Source organism: Mus caroli, unplaced genomic scaffold, assembly GCF_978045245.1.
Source record: "Mus caroli unplaced genomic scaffold, Mus_caroli_1 scaffold_2, whole genome shotgun sequence".
Classification (NCBI taxonomy): Eukaryota; Metazoa; Chordata; class Mammalia; order Rodentia; family Muridae; genus Mus; species Mus caroli.
Window position 1 is genome coordinate 164,582,705 of NW_028227257.1, and position 21,480 is coordinate 164,604,184.

The 21,480-nt window shown below is 36.5% G+C and overlaps 1 protein-coding gene across 1 annotated transcript in view; it reads right to left on the bottom strand.

Annotated features, from left to right (window-relative positions):
- Positions 1-5,414: 5,414 nt before the first annotated feature.
- Malrd1 (MAM and LDL receptor class A domain containing 1) overlaps positions 5,415-21,480 on the bottom strand; it is a 745,053-nt gene continuing 728,987 nt past the window's right edge. Inside the window, exons 38-39 of the mRNA XM_021156265.2 lie at positions 9,072-9,147; positions 5,415-5,699 (exon numbers count right to left, since the gene is read on the bottom strand). Of these exons, the coding sequence (XP_021011924.1) occupies positions 5,616-5,699; positions 9,072-9,147 (160 nt within the window). The 3' untranslated portion in view covers positions 5,415-5,615. The remainder of the gene's footprint in view (positions 5,700-9,071; positions 9,148-21,480) is intronic.

Below are 21,480 nucleotides of genomic sequence, written 5' to 3' on the forward strand. Positions count from 1 at the left end.
TCTATTTTAGTCATTCTGACTTGTGTGAGGTGAAATCTCAGGTTTGTTTTGATTTGCATTTCCTTGATGACTAAGCATGTTGAACACTTCTTTATGTGCATCTCAGCCATTCAATATTCCTCCGTTTGAAAATTCTTTGTTTAGTTCTGGACTCCATTTTTTGATAGGGTTATTTGGTTCTCTGGACTCAGCAAAGTAGCTGGATATAAAATTAACTCAAACAAATCAGTAGCCTTCCTCTACTCAAGGGATAAACAGGCTGATAAAGAAATTAGGGAAAGGATACCATACTTCACAATAGCCACAAATAACATTACATACCTTGGTGTGACTCTGACCAAGCAAGTGAAAGATCTATATCACAAGAACTTCAAGTCTCTGAAGAAAGAAATCGAAGATCTCAGAAGATGGAAAGATCTCCCATGCTCCTGGATTGGCAGAATTAATTTAGTAAAAATGGCCATCTTTTCAAAAGCAATCTGTAGATTCAATGCAATCCCCATCCAAATTCCAAATCAATTCTTCACAGAGCTAGAAATAACAATTTTCAAATTCATTTGGAATAACGAAAAACCCAGGATAGCGAAAACTATTCTCAACAGTAAAAGAACTTCCAGGGAAATCACCATCTCTGATCTCAAGCTGTTTTACAGAGCAATAGTTATTTAAAACTGCATGGTATTGGTACAGAGACAGGCAGGAAGATCAATGTAATAGAATTGAAGACCCAGAAATGAGCCCACAAACATATGGTCACTTGATCTTTGACAAAGGAGCTAAAACCATCCAATGGAAAAAAAGACATTTTTAATAAATGATGCTGGTTCAACTGGCGGTTGTCATGTAGAAGAATGCAAATTGACCCATTCTTTTCTCCTTGTACAAAGTTCAAGCTCAAGTGGATCAAGGCCCTCCACATAAAACCAGAGACACTGAAACTTATAGAGGAGAATGAGGGAAAGAGCCTCTAACATAAGGGCACAGGGGAAAAAATTCCTGAACAGAACACCAATGGCTTGTGCTATAAGATCAAGAATCGACAAGTGGGACCTCTTAAAATTGCAAAGCTTCTGTAAGGTAAAGGACACTGTCAGTAAGACAAAAAGGCAACCAACAGATTGGGAAAAGATCTTTGCCAATCCAACATCTAATAGAGGGCTAATATCCAATATATACAAAGATCTCTCCTTTCTTTCTAAGAAGTATTTTGGGAAAGAAAGTCCCTTGTTTCTCATATGTGTCAATATAAATTTTCTCTGAGTTTTCTTGAAGATAGTGAAGTTTGATACAATGAACTGTAAAAGATATTGTTCTGAATATAGTAGTTTTGGTTCATTGTATTTTTCTACCCTAAATGTATGAGGCTCTTTTGTGGTAGGAAAACATAGTTGTTATTTAGAAGCAAACTTGAATCTTTAGTTTATGGTTTGATAAACATGGGAAACTATTGAAGCTCAAGAAGATGAAATGAGAAAATTGTCGTGTATTCAGGGCACCATCTAAACACAAATAAATGAAATGGGCAAAGATGATGTGGCTTCATTTGAATTATATATAACATTTATATGGCAAGAAATAATTGTTATGAAAATTAGTTCAAAATTGATCTAAGCTAGTGTCATACAAGAAAACCTACTGAAATGATGAAATGTTATCTCTCTTGTCCAGTTGAGACTTCTCTAGTACATGCACCCACAAAATTCTTGATATGCTCTTAGTTTAACTGAAGCACTGTATTTCAAATTTTTAGTAGTTTAGATTAAATCAACTTTCACATTAAATATCCGCAATAATGAAACTATCACATAGCATATAGCATCTTATTTACATTAATATTTATATTTTATGGACTAAAATATGCAAATTGCATAGCACTGTATATACTTATGTTCACTGTTTTAGTGTCTGCTACTGCTATTATTATTATTATTATTATTATTATTATCTTAAAATACATTAATGAATTGGTTAATTAATGAAACCAGTTATCAAAGAGATGTCTTAAGTAAATAAGGAGCCAGATAACATTCATCTTTGTGATCAATTCTCTTGAAATGTCCTAGATTAGGAAAAAAATGTAACCAGGTCCAAGCTAGTAGGAGTTTCAGATGCTTTCCTGACCTGAAGGTGAGTTAGGCAGGCTGTTTACTCTTTAATGTGCTCGCCAGCTCCTCATCCTTTACCCAACTTCCCACCACCATGGTGCAAACTTCGTCTTGTACAAAACAAAACAAAACAAAACAAAACAAAACAAAACAAAACAAAACAAAACATTTCAGAAGCAGCAGCATGTACAGCACAGTGAACTTTCTCAGTCTCACATTAAATCAGAAAAAAAGGAGCACAAATGTTACCAGTTCTATTTTTTCACCTTCATAGAATTTCCACATATGTTTAGGATATCATACAAAATGTTAAAACATTTTAGGGTATATATGGCAAACCCATGCCTAAACAAATCACATTCTTAGTTGTAGTATCATTGCTAATTCTGTGTTGAGTTTCTATAATCAATACTCTATATATCATGAATTCTTTTAGTATTTGTGCAAAACAGGCCAGTTTAGGTCAGATAAGCATTTTCTTTTGAAAAGAATTACATATTTGTACATTTTTTTTTCATGCAGCAGCCTTAAATTCTTGGCTGAATTAATAAATACAACTTCTTTTTTCCCCTCTGTGGAGTTTTCTTTTTCTTATTAATTAGGTATTTTCTCATATATTTACATAGCAACCCCTTCTATTTCCCCTATTAGTTTTTCTAGGATCAGTAATTTTATTCTCAACAATGAGAAAAAAATAGAAAAATAATTAATATAGAGCTAAACTCTACAAGGGATTTCAAAAGATGACTCAGGGATGGCGAGTTGGCTGCACAGCTAAGAGTACTTGACTCCCTTCCATAGGACCCAAGTTCAGCTCACAAATTCCTATAACTCAAGCTGCAGTGGAGCCTTCTGGCATTATGGTAACCCGTAAACATGTCCCCTATATTGCCCCTACATGCACATAAACTAAAATGAATATTTAACAGTTTAGTAAAGTAAATTTCAACATTGATTTATCAATAAGATAATGGAAAGTGATGAATTTTGGCCAGGATATAATCTCACAAAACGTTTGTCAAGTTTATGTACAAATTTATCCTTTCCTGTCCCCTTTGCTTTTCTGATGAGGTGATAAAATACCCTGACAATTGTAATCAAAGGAGAATGGGCTAATTTCAGTGCATATTTTAAGGGTACAGTCCATCTTGTCAGGAAAGCCAATATAGCAGGACTTATGAAACTTCTGCTCATATCACATCTACAATAAGGAGACAGAGATGAATCAAACTCAGCTGCCACTCTCCATCTTATGTATTTTTGCATCCTTGCTGTGGAAAGGCACATGCCACAATAAGTAGGAATTGCCATCTCAGTTAATGTAATTAGTATAATCTCAAAGCCATGCCTAGAAAGCCATCTACCAGGTGAGTCTCCATTCGGTTAAGTTGACAATGAACAGAAATGATAGTTTCTTTTCTTTTCTTTCTTTTTAAAAATTTTATACAATCATTTTTTTCACTTCTGATTTTATTCCCCTCCTGGTCCACCCTCTGACTGTTCCACATTTCATACCTCCCTGCCCCTGTCTCCACGAAGATGTCCCCAACTTCCCTGCACCCAACCCCACCAGAACTCTTTACTCCCTGGAGCCTCTAGTCTCTTGAGGGTTAGGTGCACCTTCTTTGACTGAACCTAGACTAAGCAGTTCTCTGCTGTATATGTGTTGGGGGCCTCATATCAGCTGGTGTATGCTGCTTACCTCCAGAAGTTGCCTATTGCCATTCTTTCTGCTGGCCCTCAGGGCTTCAGACCTTTTTCCCCACCCAATACTTGATCATGTTCCCCTCTTCCCATCTCTGTCCCCTTTCCCAACCAGGTCCTTCCCTCTGCCCTCCAGCTCCTGTGATTGCTTTCTTCTCCCTCCCAAGTGATATCTAGGCATCCCTTAGGACCTAAATCCAATTTCATTCAAATAGCTCCATCTCTTTGAAGATGTGCTACAAAGATTTGATTTTAGCCTTACATTGTAAAGGGTTGCAGTCAATCTTGGCAGTTTCCATCTCTTTAGGGTGACTTGTTTAGCATGGACAACATGTCTATCTATGCTGATAAATAAGAAGTCAATTATAGGAAATGTTTGCTGTATATGAATGTAGGCTAGTAGTATCTGAAACTGCAAGCTGAGAAGAATTTTTCTGGGTGTTAAAACATGACATGCAGCATAAAATCATTCTTTCCTATCGTGAACTTTATTCTTTTTTTATTATTTTTTAATATTTTTATTACATATTTTCCTCAGTTACATTTCCAATGCTATCCCAAAAGTCCCCCATAGCGCCCCCCACTTCCCTACCCACCCATTCCCATTCTTTTGGCCCTGGCATTCCCCTATATTGGGGCATATAAAGTTTGCAAGTCCAATGGGCCTCTCTTTCCAGTGATGGCCGACTAGGCCATCTTTCGATACATATGCAGCTAGAGACAAGAGCTCTGGGGTTCTGGTTAGTACATCATGTTGTTCCGACAATAGGGTTGCAGATCCCTTTAGCTCCTTGGGTACTTTCTCTAGCTTCTCCATTGGGAGCCCTGTGATACATCCAATAGCTGACTGTGAACTTTATTCTTAACACACGGTGAAGCCATCAACTCACCTGTAATGGAACTATCCCTAGAAGAGAGTGATGAGAGCTGCAAACAACCTGGGGTTTTGCTGCAATAACAACTCTAACGATGAACAACCAAATTACTATACATTGTGAGCATCTAATTTTCTGCCATATACATATATTATTTAAACAATTAGAGTGGAGACTTCTCAGTTTATATAATTCAATACTTTTTAATTAACACTTTGGCATTTTCACGTCTATATAAAAGTCTCATGATTATCTGCAAAACATGGGTTTATGGTTAATTATCATGTAATTTTAAAAATGCAAAAAGAATTCTTGATTAGTGTTACCATCACTTGTCCAGTCTCATGAGATTACAAAGGAAGTAAGTTAACCTTTGTTTTTAAGCCTTAGTGCAAAGAAAGATCACTTTAATCCTTCTCTATATTCCCAATATGATGCAACCTGATTCATAAATTTTAGAGATAACCTCTGAGTCCTATAGAAAAGCTTGCTTATCTCACTTTAACCACCTCTCTTATATATCCAATGTATTTTAATCTTGCCTTGATTTATGACTTTCTTTTTAAACCATGAAACCAATTCCATGAGCATGAAATTTAGGGTAACCTAAATCTATGTTCCCAGGCCATAGCTACTCAAAATTTGCCTTTAGAATAAACTATCTTTTAGAACCTTAAAAATAATAATTGGTATAAAATAAAAAGAAACATCCATTGATTAGGCAGAACGTTTTATTGAAGTCTCAAATATACAGTGAAGTTAAGGATCTGTCAGTGATTCCATGGAAATATTCAAAGAATCTGTAAGGAGTATGTTTCAGTACATTGCAATCGAACTAACATTTGAATATTTTCTCTTTTACTTCACACAGGATCACTTTAATGAATGAGATTTTCTATTAACACATATTGATGGAAACCTAGTTTTGGTGTTAAGATTTGAGATGATGTGACACTGTCTCCAGGCTTCCAGATGCTGCACCATAAAATGGATTTGGGAAAGAATAGATGGAACTCTAAGGAGGAAGCATACATTTAGAAGGTTAGTATTTTCCAGAGGATGATAGAAAACTTCTGAAAAGATTATGAAGAATGAAGGATATTTCAAATAAATATTCATAGGAATGATAACGAGAGCATCCCCAAGCCTTGCTCCAGAACCACGCGCTTACACTAGCAGCTCACACTAACATGTCTCTGACATGGAGTCTCATAAAATAGATTTGCAGGGCCCTGTGGACTTGAGTTTTATGCCTACCTCAACTATGAGAGCATAGAGAAATTCAGATGGCTGTATGTTTATGTTATAAAGCAGCAGCAGCAGCAGCAGCAGCAATGCCAATGCCAACAACCACAAGACCTTTGAATTAGGATTAAAGACCTAGAGTATATTACAAATTTTAAAATATGAGAAGTTCTCCTGCAAAACCACGTTTCTTCAATAAATATTTTGCAAGAAGAAAACAAAGAGAATATAGAACATAAAGATTAAAACAGCCTTGAAAGACGAGCTATTCATTTGGATTTGTGTTATTTATAGAGATATTGATTTAAAAGTACAGTACCAACAAAAGCTAAACCCAACTATATAAGCCTTACTTATATGTAAGGTAATCGGAGTAGGTTTAACACTGAATTATTTTTGATATATTAATATTATGTTGATACTGCTGCATCTTTAGACATGACACCATGGATATGTTTTAAATGTGTTTTTATCTCTGAAAGCTACAATGGAAGTTTCCTAGCTAAGTAATAGCTGTGATTTTCTTAATGAATGATTTTCTTCATGAATGAGTTGAGGCAACATGTAGTAAGTAAAGTGATAAAAGATCGCTAAAGGTTGAACATATTTGATCGACTGATGGCTGATCGAGAGATCTCCTTATTATTCTCCTGAAATCAATAGCAGTATAAGATATTTGTTTAAGAGCTTTTGAAAAATAAATGTATTTTTCAAAAGAGATAAGTGTATTTTCTGTTATATAAAAGAAAAGCATATATTTAAGTCATTTTTCTAAATTAATAGAAACAACTATGACAGGATTTCTTCCTTAGTCATCCTTAATGAACTAAAAGTTTAATTTAAAAAGAGTGCAAAAGTGAGCAATTTATCTTTTATCAGGAAATAAAATGAAATTCTGAAGTATTGCCTTTCATGATCAGTTGAAGCCAGCCGTGAATCTGCTTGAATGCATGTTGAAGGTGGATTTTGATCTACATCTCTCCCTGTGCATTCTGGGACACACATCCACAAACTCTAGAAAAGATGATTTCTCAGGGAAAAGTAAGGAATATAGGACATCTTCTTAGCCACTATTTACTAAGTGTCCATTTGTTGAGATAACTAAGATACAGATTTTTCACATCTAAAGCTTGTCACTTTAATTTTTTTCTAGAATTAGCATTTATCAGACACCAAACTTATCTAAGTTGGGGGTAAAGAGATCAATTTTCTTATCTTCTTTAAAAATAGAAATGGGGGCCCTGTATTGTATCTAATTGATAACTGTGAGCATCCACTTCTGTATTTGCCAGGCACTGGTATAGCCTCCCAAGAGACAGCTATATCAGGGTCCTGTCAGCAAAATCTTGCTGGCATATGCAATAGTGTCTGGGTTTAGTGGCTGTTTATGGGATGAATCTCCAGGTGGAGCATTATCTCAATGGTCCTTCCTTCCGTCTCAGCTCCAAACTATATCTATAACTCCTTCAATGGGTATTTTGTTCCCCATTCTAAGGAGGAACAAAGTATCAACACTTTGGTCTTCCTTCTTCTTGAATTTCATGTGTTTTGCAAATTGTATCTTGGATATTCTAATTTTCTGGGTTAATATCCAGTTATTAGTGTGTGCATATCATGTGAGTTCTTTTGTGATTGGGTTATCCCACGCAGGATGGTATCCTCCAGATCCATCCATTTGCCTAAGAATTTTATAAATTCATTGTTTTTAATAGCTGAGTAGTACTCCATTGTGTATAGAGGACTTTCAGGATAGCATTTGAAATATAAATGAAGAAAATATCTAATAAAAAATTGTTTTGGGAAAAATATGGATAAAAATAAATGAATTAAAAAAAGAAACACACACTCTGGTGTTCAGTCAAAAGTTGTAAATCCGCTTAAAATTACAAGATTGGCTCAGTTTTGCATTAAAATCTTTCTGTATGATTTTTGTTTTACTTAAACCAAACAATACAACAACAATAAATCTTGCCTAGATCTAAAAAAAAATAAATAAATAAAAGAAAGAAAGAAATGGTATGCCTTTCAATTAATTGATTAAATATTGGATCAAATATTGTATCTCTGGAGGTAGTTATTAACAACTGAGCAGGGATTTGTTTGATTTGTTCACTGAATTATCCATATTACACCCTTCATGGTCCTTCCTTCCTCCCATTTCCACCTAAACAAAACTAAGAGTGTACATGACATAGTTGTTGAAGAAAACATGGAAATTTAAAAAGCCTTTTGTTAGTCTTCAAGTATGTGATACAAGGCTTTGAAATGTTGGAATCTGCCTGACCTGACACATTGGTGCTCATTTTCAATGTCAAGACTTAAAGATAAGGAACTGTTGACAGATTATTGAATAAAAATAAGAAGGGAGACTAAGAGAGATGTCTCAGGAGTTCATAGCACTTACTGCTCTCAGAGAGGCCCTGAGTTTGGTTTCAGCATCATGTCTGACCCTCATGTAGCACAGCCCAAGGCATGCTTCCTCCTGCCACTCCTGCATTTGAGTGAATGAATGCACTCCCCGCCCTGCCCCCCCCCATATTCAGTCTTATAACCCACATAAATAAATCTTTTAAAAAGTAATGAGGAAAAAAACCCAAGCTTTCTATAAATAAGTCAATAAAACACCCAATGCGTAGTTATGGGGAAAAGATGACTAATACTCTATGGGTTAAATTGATATTTTCCAGATTTACCAGCTCTCTTGGAGGATGAACAGTGTCCACAAAGCCATTTAGCAGTGAACTTATTTTATAAGCAGAATCAAAGTGTTCTAAATGGAAAACCTCCCTTGTTTTTAGAGCCTGAAATGCCCCTTGGCTCCTAATTGAAATAAATCCACTTGAATATTTTGCTTAGCTATGATAAAGAAATGATTCCAAACACAACTAATTGGTTGTGGGTAGAGCTCTGTGTGTGTGTGTGTGTGTGTGTTTCTGTGTGTGTGTGCGCACACGTGTGCATGTGTGATTTATGTGTGTATATGTGTGTGAGTTGGCTTGTGCCTGTTGGTGCATATGTTTGCACTGGATGTAAGTATATGTCTTTGTGTCTTTATGGGTATGTATTTGTGTGTGCATGTCTGTGTACATGTACTTGTGTGTATGTTTGCTTTTGAATCAATGTAATTAACCTTCCCACTTACCTCAGTTTTCTCTTGGTTGATGCAGTTCCTATAAACTGGATTGATAAAGGAATGGTTGCCACCCCCCTCAGATTTCCTTTAAAACAAAACCAAACAAAACAAAAAACAAACAAGTAAACAAAGAGAACATGGTTACCAATACCCAAATGTTAATGAACCAGTACTAATTACTTTATGTTCTTATTCATTTTTTAGAGAGTCTTCCTGTGTAGCCCAGTCTGACCTCAAATTCTCCTTCCTTTTTCTTTGATCTTTAGATGAAGGAACTATAGGCATGTATCAACTTAGGTATACATACATGTATAGGCATGCAGATATAGATATAGATATAGATATAGATATAGATATAGATATAGATATAGATATAGATATAGATATAGATATAGATATATAATCTGTATCACCTTTTCTGAAAATATATAATTACTAAGTGCTTCATGGATTCATGGCAAGTGTTCAGGTTATTGTTTGGTAGAAAAATTTTGAGAGACAGAGTGTCTTGCCAGAACACTTATTTTCATCAATGTTTTACCATATATAATTTCACTCCACATGACACAATCTCGAAAACAAATATAATTTGAATTCTTGAGTATTTAGATCCAAATAAACACTGGCAAATAAAAGGCGTATAAGTTGGTTTCAATGTTGATTTCTTAAATATTGCTCTAGTTATTGTAACAATGCAACATTAGAAAGAACAATGTAATATGACACTATAATCTGGAAAGGCTGCCCTATCCTTTCTTAGGCTAGAAGTGCCAAACCACATTCTGAGACTCAGTATTATGACAGGGTCTCTTGTAGAAATCTGTAACCCATGAATCATAATATCATTACTTTAGCCAACAATCATATATTTGGGTGTTTTGAAAGTTTTGCTTCATTTTTGTATGCATCTGGTGTTTGTGTATGTGTGTGTGTGTGAGAGAGAGAGACAGAGAGATAGACAGAGACCCATGCACTTGTTTGAAGGTTGTATGGAAACCTAAAGTTGATATAAAGTCTCTTTTTTAGTGACTCTCTACTTTCTTCATTGATCAAAAGCCCGTCTCTTGACCCCAGGGCTCATCATTATGTCTAGTTTAACTAAGCAGCTTGTTCCTGTGATTCCTTGTCTTCCCTACTTTCCTGACTGGAATTGCAAGATGGCTGTCCTGCTCACTCAGCATTTTCGTGGATTTTAGGAATCTGAACTCTAGTCCTCATGTTTGCATGCAAGTTTTACCCACTGAGCCATCTGCTGAGCCTCTTGAAGAGTTTTTCATGTGAGTATTCTTTTCATGTTATGGACTAGATCTGTCTGATTCAGCATAATTGAGCTCATTGCTGCCTTTTTATGGTTTCTATTCTTGTTAGAAGACAAGGAACTCCAGAACAGGCAACAAAAAATAATACCCACTATTGAAATACATAAATAAATAATACAACATACATATACATAATAAAATAATACAACATATACATAATAAAATAATACAACCAATAGCTGCTCAGTTATAAATAGAGTGAAAATTCCTAAGACATGTGCACAAGCACATACACAGTCATGGGTACATGCATATGGTTGGGGGAGGGCCAAATGCACACATGCGCACACACACACACACACACACAGAGGTACATCACAGAGAGAGAGGATGAGGGGACAGACAGAAGGAAGGAGGGAGGGGAAGAGGGAGGGGGAGGGGGAGGGGGAGAGAGGGAGAGAGGGAGAGGGAGAGAGAGAGAGAGAGAGAGAGAGAGAGAGAGAGAGAGAGAGAGAGAGAGAGAGAGAGAGAGATGGAAGGCCAGTTCTGGGATGATCACTATTGTCTTAACAGCAACGAAGAAGAAAATGCATATGCTTTAATATTTTTTGCATAATCAGGGTACAGTGTCAATAAGCAAGATTTTCAGTATTGTATATACCTTAAATAATAAAAGTTAAGAGAATGCTCTTACTAACCTTCTGTTTAAATTTTCCAGAGGCTAGGCCTCCTATTACCAGCCATCTAAAATCACATAACCTTACAGAGCCTATTCTGGGTGATCAGGTTTGGCTGGAAACATATTTTCCTTGTGGCTTCAATATCTTCTAAGCATGCTATTGTTAAGACTTTTTAAACCACTGGATTAAATATGCCACTGATAAAATATTTCACTGTAATTTAGGCTACATTTTGATAACTGATAAATGCATCTGATATAGCTTTTTATGGGTCATAATTTGAAAAGGCAGTGATAGATCTATCCTATTTATCTGTTCATTCATTGGTCCAATAATGAGATACTTATGAATTTCTCAAATTAAACTAGATATATTCATTTGGAATCTTTGTGTTTGTTTCTTCCCAAACTGGTCCATATTACATTGTACCTAAACAGGGGACACAGTCCAACTGATAACTGGCAAGAGTATAAGGGTGTTTTTGAAATGTGTCAAAATGCCAAAGCCAGAGCTGGGCCAGGCCAAACTGAGCATGACTTAGAAAGTATCAAAACAAGGTAAAGCTGGGAACTAGGAAATGTGAGATAGCCATGGGCAGTAAAAAACGAAAATGTAAATCCAAGCGACATCAAATTGCTAATGGAATATAAAAGGAGGAAGAAGCCTTACTCTACTTTTAGGCATGGCAGAGTCCAGGAACTGACTGTGCCGGTGACCAGGCATTGGGATACTGATATAAGTTGACAGCTTTTGGCTTTGGACTGAGGGAAGCCAAGACAACTCAAAGATTGGCAGGCTGATGTCAGATAAACTGTTAAAGTCCCCAATCATCTAAATACTTGTAAGAAAGCAATTTTTTTCTAAAAAAGATTCTTAAGTCTTAAATAATTTAAGATTTTATATTTCCTGCTGAAGACAAATGTGTGAAAGGGTCTGGGTTTCAGGGTTTGGTGATTACCTAGAAGGATGATAATATTAGCCTACAAATATTGTAAAAGGGCAATGAAGAAAATGAAAAAGAATAAAACCAAAAGCCAGGTATATTATAGCCAATAAAAAAGACTTTGCAGAGGACATTTATACTGTTTTTAACAGCACAATTAGGAGATAATTCATATGCCATATAATTCACATATTTAAAACTCTTAATGTCTGTGCGTTTGTGTGTTTGTATGAATATGTGTGTGATACATGTGCATGCTTATTTTTGTAAGTGTAGGTGCACATGTATGGAGGTGAATGGAAAGTCTAGGCTAGGTATCAACCTTCACCTTCCACCTTGTCTAAGAGAAATCCTCTTTGTGATTCACTGCTGTGTACACTGGGCTAGCTTGCAAATTTAGGGATTCTTCTGTGCCCACCTGCAATCTCACTGTATGAGTAATGAACTATAGACACGGGTTACTATGTACATCTGATACTACATGGATTCTGGGGATCTGAACATGTATTTTGACACTTGATCACTAAGCATTTCACACATTGAGCTGCTTTTCTAGTCCCAAATTCATACCATCATTGTATATGATTCAATGTTTATGATCATATTAACTTTACTAAATTTTAGTTAGTAATATAAGATTATAATAAATATATCTAACATAAATTTGTCAATGTAATGAATTTGAATTGTACAAGTGATTGTTATCAATTATTCACAATGCCATGTAACTGTCAGCATTGCCTACTTCCAAAATGTTTCCATCACTTCAAGTTGAAACTTGATTATAAATTCAAATAGAAAACTAACTGCTATTATTTTGCAGTTATTATTTTGTTATTACAAAGTATTATAGTATCAAATAAATAAAAGCCTGTCTAGGCTGAAACGAACCAAGGCAACAATGAATACAACTATCACTTTAAATATTGAGAATTAGCTCTCTAATTTCAATATTTCTATCGAATATTCTAATTAAATATTCAATATTTAATATTCTAAGGTGACTGTCCAGGGGTGACCAAATTTAACCGCTGCATGCATACACTGTGAGTTTACCAGTTAATATTTATACATTGCTGTAATTTCATAATTTGTTTAATTAGTTTTATAATTAGCAAGAGCATCTGCTGTTATTTGTTTACATAATTGCTTGCCATTGTCACCAGGTGTCCTTTAACACTTTTGATAGTCTTGGCTTTCCCCTTTCCATTTGTTTGTCATTTTATGCCAGAGAGAATGGCCTGGAGCTGAGTCACCCCATTGATCACCTAGCCCCACCCCACTACTTTTTATTTGAGCAAAGCTGTCATAATATATTTATATTTAAAATATGCTGGGGACCTAGGAAGACAGATTAATTGTGAAAAACCTTATCACACAAGCATGAGGATCTGAGTTAAGTTCTCAGATGTATGTGAGAAGGGCTTATGGTTTCTTTGGCCTTCATTCCCAAGCATGAATGTACTGACATGGACACACAGACATAGGCACGTCCACACATATTCATGCACACAGATATATGTAGTAGTGTACTAGGGAAAACCTAGCTCAAAAATTAAACACAAAGTAGAAAATTTAGTGGAACAGCATGTCAGAGAACATGAATGATATTTCCTGCTAATCTCCAAGTATATCATATTATTTGACCTTCCCTGCCTAACTCAAAGCATGCAGAACCATATTTTTTATTCACTTCAACTTATAATTAATTATTAGATTAATGTTTAAAGTAATGGGTTTCATCTTGATATCTTTGTATAAATATGATATTATATGCTTATCTCAGTTTTCCTTTCCCATCTCCTCCCTATAATCTCTTTCCTTACTGAGCTGGTTACTTCTCACCATTTGTTATTACATGTGCTCTATTGCCCTCTCCTGTTTCCATTTCCACTAAGATATCTTTCTCCCCTCTTATGATCCACTTTGTCATTTTGTGACATAAAAGCACATATACAAACACCACACAGACAGACAATATGCATAAATATGCATGGACACATTTCTAAGTCAATATAGAAAACATTGGTCTGACATAATGATCATTAGTTTCATCTACTTTCCTGTAAATGTCATGATTTCATTTTTCTTTATAGATGCATAAAATTCCATTGTATATGTGAACCTCATTAATTAGCCACTCATTTATTGAGGGGCATCTAGGCTGGCTGTGTTTCCTGGTTAGATTATCAGTTTAGCTCTAAACTTAGACGAACAGTGTTTCCGTGTGATGGTGACTTACAGATATTCAACAAATAACCAAGACATATATACTTGCATCATAAGAAAGTTCTCTGTTCAGTTTTCTGGAGAATCTCCATGCTGATTACAAAGCTAGTGAACAAGTTTATATTTTTGCCATCAGTGAATAGAATAACCATAATTTCAGGATATACATACAGTGACATGAAGATGATTTGAAACAATTACCAAAGTGATTTTTCTATAAAAAGTTATTGCCTGTGTGCATTGGGTGGTAGATGCTAACTTCTCTTTTTTGTTTCTGAGAAGCCAGCCAATATTTCAAGTTCCCAGACATGAATGCCATTAGTTCCCAGATGAAGGCAGTGCACTATGGTCACACTCAGCCATTTTCCACCATTCCCTTTCACCTACTTAAATGCATCTAATCCTTGTAATACATTCATACAGCATGTGTGACCTTCTCTACCAGATTCTGACTCTAAATAGTTCATCAGTGCATGATCCATCCCTGTCTAGTTTCTTTTTAGAGGAATGTCTTTTTGTAAAGATGCGAGACTCTGGTAGATACAATTGTTACCAGTGCAGACTACAAATTGATACTTGACAATGGTTGATTACTGTCCTCATTCTTTTCTTCTTCTGTCACATTTCTTTCAAATTTCCTTCTCTTTTGCATCCAGAGCTTTGAAGGAATAGAAATAGTAAGAGTTTGTGGTAGGACTAACTACTAGTGACATATAGAAAATCATTTCCTTTTTATGTGTGAGTATATGTGTATGTTTGTTTGTGTGTATCAGTGTGTGCATGTGCTTGTGTGTTCAGGTGCACATTGGAAGACAAAAGAGTGTGCTGCTGGATCTTATGGACTGGAGTTTCAGGCAATTATGAGCTCCCAGATGGAACTAAACTCAGATTTGTAAAATCAGTAAACACTGCTAATTACTGAGCCACCCATCTCTCTAGCTGCAGGACTGTCCTTTAGAAATTGTCTAATCTTATCAGGAATCTGATGATAAAAGGCAAATAAATAAAAAGCTCACTCTGTTGCATTTCTCTTCATATGTGTGTGTGCATGTCCAGTTTCCCTCTCTTTTATAAGAGACTATCCTTTGTTTTAAGCCCCTTTGTGGTTAAAGATCATGTCTATTAGTACTATCTGTACTGTTCCTTTTTTTCCTACACTCAATGGCACTTCAAGAAGGCTGGGGAAGCAGCTCAGTGGTAGAGTATTTCCCGAGCACATACAAGGGTTTGGCTCTATGAATAAAGGTGCTGAGGGTATGAATACAGGCTCCCAAGCTTACATGGCAAGCACTTTATGCACTGAGCTATGTGCCCTAGCTCTTTATATGTATTTTTAATGTTCATTGATTATATCCTCTCTGCCCAGGACATAGTCTTTCAGAATACTTTTCAACCAGGATCCTATCACTAATTTTCCCCATCCTATATCATTCTAAAAAACTATGAAGAGACAGTTTTCTTCACCCAGTTTTCCAACCTAGGGAGGTTGGGGGGGGGCATTGTTTTATCTTGGCTTTTTGTTTATTTTCTAGTAAGAAACTGTTGCCCTTGTTTCCCATGACCAATTCAGTGTCAAATAATATGTCTGGGCCATCATCTTTTTCTGTAAACCTTGGAACAATATTTGATCATTTTTGTATGACATACTTAAGGCAGAGTGCAAAAAATGTGCAGTGAAAGAACAAAGAATAAATAAGAAGACAGTAGGAAAACGTGGAATGATCTGGAAGTAATGACCTAGCATGTGGAGACGATATCATGTATTTATTCAGTGTATGATAGACACATGACATTGAGGTGCTGGAAGTCAAATGCAAGCAGGACAGTCAATTACACAGGCAACGCTTTCAAAGGGAACCAAAGCAGGCATTCAGAAGCACAAGTGACATTTATTATGTGCAGGCTGCTACTGTCATCCAGCAGGAAAATAAGTAACAAGTTCAGAACATTATTTTAAGAAGGCAGCAGGAGATTTCACACAGTGCTTTAATGCCTCTCAGAATACAATGCTGAGGCCATGCCAAGGCCTGTTTAGTAAAATGTTATGCATAAGGAAGCACTGACAATAAATGAGAAGAGGTTCTCTAGAAGCTTGGCAGGGAGAGAGAAATGTTAATTTTGGAGACATTTTCATGTGTACCAGTTTTTTAAAAGTCACCAGCCTGAGGCAATTTCTCAATGCTTGTGCTCACCACAAAGTATGAGGACCTGAGTTCAAATGCCCAGAATGCATGTAAAACTATATACTTCACTGTAACCCTAGCATTCCCACTGTGAGAAGGAGGAAGAGATAGAATACCAAGAGGCTGGTATAAGCAGTGGGGAACAACATGAGACCCTGCCTCAAATAAGTTAGAAAGTGTAAACTACAGGCTAAGGTAGAATAAAATTTCATGGTGGCCTAAGGTATTAAAAGAAGAATTGGGAGAGTTAACTTTTCTACCTGATCTACATAAGCTCAAGGCATGGAGATCTGACAAAGAAAAGGGAAAAAAAGGATTAGAAGGAGAAGAACATGAAAGAAGAGAGAGAAGGGGAAGGAGGAAGCAGGGCTGGGGTGAAATCAAGCAAAATTACAGAAGGAAAGGAAGAAGGCCAGTTTGGAAGGACAAAGATAAATAGAGGGAAATACCATGAGCTAGAAATTTTCATTTTCAAGTCCTTAAGGACAAAATATTTGGAAGAAAATTCTCAGAGCAAATTAGATTTGCAAACACAACTAGAAAAGCCTCCAAAATAAAGAAAAGGCTTTATCATGTAGGGTCATGGAACCAGAAACATTGGGAAACCAAATTATGCTGAACTCACTCAAATGAGATAGCAGCTGCCATATTTCTCTCTCACTATTTTCATGCAGGAAATAAATATGTTGATTACAAACCCTGTGACTGTTTAAAAGGAACCCTGCCACAATGGAGCCCTTTCATAGGACCATGCCCAAGAATATAGTTGCAGTTATAGCTATGAAGCTGACCCTGGTTTCTGTAACCCAACCTTGAGTCAAAGGGGCTGCCAGTGAGAGCTGACTCATTATTCCACTTCATGAGTGCAGTGTCAGCAAATTCACAGGAACATAACTTAAACCAGATGGAGGGTAGGATAGTTCTTATGCACAAGGATTTGAAAGCACATTGTAGAAGTATTTCCTGACCTGGTAAAAATTACCAGAGAACAATATTTAGATGATAATTAAAGAGGATGATGATTAAAAGATGTCTTCAAAGCTATCAAAAACATTAGCTGCAACCCCACATGCAATAATCCAAGCACTATTAAATGATGATACCATTGTATAGCCCTGTCATCAACATTTAAAAAAATATTTAGATGTGTGTAGCAATATTTCTGAAGTATGGTCTATGAACCACTATGTCTAAAGACTCATAGATATGTTAATTCAAAATCCTTTCCACGGTAATGACATAATACAGGTATTTTATCATTTCTATTTTCACTGATATGTGAATGTAATAGAGAGGTAAGATGATGATTGCCAAGCACAACTCAAGGGCATAGTATGAAAATATACATTGGAGAAAAGCACCGGGGTAGCTAGGGCGCAGGGTCGGCTGACACTCGCCAGCTACCCACAACACCCGCCACAGGATCTTAAGACTTCTGGTGAGTGGAACACAGCTTCTTCTCCAATCCAATTGCGCGCAGGACCTGAGACTGCATTAGTTAGGGAAGCAGAAAACCGGCCTGAGTAGGGCCACAGGCCTCTTCCAGCCAGACCATCACCGGGGTAGCTAGAGCTCAGGGTCGGCTGACACCCGACAGCTACCCAGGACCCCAGCCACAGGATTTTGAGACTGCTGGTGAGTGGAACACAGCTTCTGCTCCAATCTTTAAACAGTGACAACGACAACAACTAACCCCAGAGATTACCAGATGGCGAAAAGTAAACGTAATAATCTTACTAACAGAAACCAAGACCACTCACCATCATCAGAACCCAGCACTCCCACTTCGCCCAATCCAGGGCACCCCAACACACCGGAAAAGCTAGACACGGATCTAAAAGCATATCTCATGATGATGGTAGAGGACTTCAAGAAGGAATTTAATAACACACTTAAAGAAATACAAAGGAACACTGGAAAACAGGTAGAAGACAGTAAAGAGGAATCACAAAAATCCCTTAAAGAATTGCAGGAGAACACTGCTAAAGAGTTACAAATCCTTAAAGAAAAACAGGATAACATAATCAAACAGGTAGAAGTCCTTAAAGAAAAACAGGAAAACACATCCAAACAGATGATGGAAATGAACAAAACCATACTAGACCTAAAAAGGGAAGTAGACACAATAAAGAAAACCCAAAATGAGGCAACACTGGAGATAGAAACCCTAGGAAAGAAATCTGGAACCATAGATACGAGCATCAGCAACAGAATACAAGAGATGGAAGAGAGAATCTCAGGTGCAGAAGATTCCATAGAGTACATCGGCACAACAATCAAGGAAAATGTAAAATGCAAAAAGATCCTAACTCAAAACATCCAAGAAATACAGGACACAATGAGAAGACCAAACCTACGGATAATAGGAGTGGATGAGAATGAAGATTTTCAACTCAAAGGACCAGCAAACATCTTCAACAAAATTATAGAAGAAAACTTCCCAAATCTAAAGAAAGAGATGCCCATGAACATACAAGAAGCCTACAGAACTCCAAATAGACTGGACCAGAAAAGAAATACCTCCCGACACATAATAATCAGAACAACAAATGCTCTAAATAAAGATAGAATACTAAAAGCAGTAAGAGAAAAAGGCCAAGTAACATATGAAGGCAAGCCTATCAGAATTACACCAGATTTCTCACCAGAGACTATGAAAGCCAGAAGATCCTGGACGGATGTTATACAGACACTAAAAGAACACAAACTCCAGCCCAGGCTACTATACCCAGCCAAACTCTCAATTAACATAGATGGAGAAACCAAAGTATTCCACAACAAAACCAAATTCACACATTATCTCTCCACGAATCCAGCCCTTCAAAGGATAATAACAGAAAAAAACAAATACAAGGACAGGAACCATGCCCTAGAAACAACAAGAAGGTAATCCCTCAACAAACCTAAAAGAAAACAGCCACAAGAACAGAATGCCAAATTTAACAACAAAAATAACAGGAAACAATTACTTTTACTTAATATCTCTTAATATCAATGGACTCAACTCCCCGATAAAAAGACATAGACTAACAAACTGGCTACACAAACAAGACCCAACATTTTGCTGCTTACAGGAAACTCATCTCAGAGAAAAAGATAGACACTACCTCAGAATGAAAGGCTGGAAAACAATTTTCCAAGCAAATGGTATGAAGAAACAAGCTGGAGTAGCCATTCTAATATCTGATAAGATTGACTTCCAACCCAAAGTCATTAAAAAGGACAGGGAGGGACACTTCATACTCATCAAAGGTAAAATTCTCCAAGAGGAACTATCAATCCTGAATATCTATGCTCCAAATACAAAGGCAGCCACATTCATTAAAGAAACTTTAGTAAATCTCAAAGCACAAATTGCACCTCATACAATAATAGTGGGAGACTTCAACACACCACTTTCACCAATGGACAGATCATGGAAACAGAAACTAAACAGGGACACAGTGAAACTAAGAGAAATTATGAATCAAATGGATCTGGCAGATATCTACAGAACATTCTATCCTAAAACAAAAGGATATACCTTCTTCTCAGCACCTCATGGTACCTTCTCCAAAATTGACTACATAATTGGTCACAAAACAGACCTCAACAGATACAAAAATATTGAAATTGTCCCATGCATTCTATCAGATCACCATGGACTAAGGCTGATCTTCAATAACAAAATAAATAATAGAAAGCCAACCTTCACGTGGAAACTGAACAACACTCTTCTCAATGATACCTTGGTCAAGGAAGGAATAAAGAAAGAAATTAAGGACTTTTTAGAGTTCAATGAAAATGAAGCCACAACATACCCAAACTTATGGGACACAATGAAAGCATTTCTAAGAGGAAAACTCATAGCTCTGAGTGCCTCCAAAAGGAAACTAGAGAGAGCACACATTAGCAGCTTGACTAAATACCTAAAAGCACTAGAACAAAAGGAAGCAAATTCACCCAAGAGGAGTAGACGGCAGGAAATAATCAAACTCAGGGGCGAAATCAACCAAGTGGAAACGAAAGAACTATTCAAAGAATCAACCAATCAAGGAGCTGGTTCTTTGAGAAAATCAACAAGATAGATAAACCCTTAGCCAGACTCACTAGAGGGCACAGGGAAAGCATCCTAATTAACAAAATCAGAAATGAAAAAGGAGACATAACAACAGATCCTGAAGACATCCAAAACACCATCAGATCCTTCTACCAAAGGCTATACTCAACAAAACTGGAGAACCTGGATGAAATGGAGAAGTTCCTAGACAGATACCAGGTACCAAAGTTGAATCAAGATCAGGTTAATGATCTAAACAGCCCTATATCCCCCAAAGAAATAGAAGAAGTCATTAATAGTCTCCCAACTAAAAAAAGCCCAGGACCAGATGGGTTTAGTTCAGAGTTCTATCAGACCTTCAAAGAAGATCTAATCCCAGTTCTTCACAAACTATTCCACAAAATAGAAACAGAAGGTACTCTACCCAACTCATTCTATGAAGCCACAATTACTCTGATACCTAAACCACAAAAAGACCCAACAAAGATAGAAAACTTCAGACCAATATCCCTTATGAATATTGATGCAAAAATCCTCAATAAAGTTCTTGCTAACCAAATCCAAGAACACATCAAAACAATCATCCATCCTGACCAAGTAGGTTTCATCCCAGTGATGAAGGGATGGTTCAATATACGGAAATCCATCAACGTAATCCAGTATATAAACAAACTCAAAGACAAAAACCATATGGTCATCTCGTTAGATGCGGAAAAAGCATTTGACAAGATCCAACACCCATTCATGATAAAAGTCTTGGAAAGATCAGGAATTCAAGGCCCATACTTAAACATGATAAAAGCAATCTACAGCAAACCAGTAGCCAACATCAAAGTAAATGGTGAGAAGCTTGAAGCAATCCCTCTAAAATCAGGGACCAGACAAGGCTGTCCACTTTCTCCATACCTATTCAACATGGTACTTGAAGTCCTAGCCAGAGCAATTCGACAACAAAAGGAGATCAAAGGGATACAAATTGGAAAAGATGAAGTCAAAATATCACTCTTTGCAGATGATATGATAGTATATATAAGTGACCCTAAAAATTCCACCAGAGAACTCCTAAGCCTGATAAACAGCTTCTG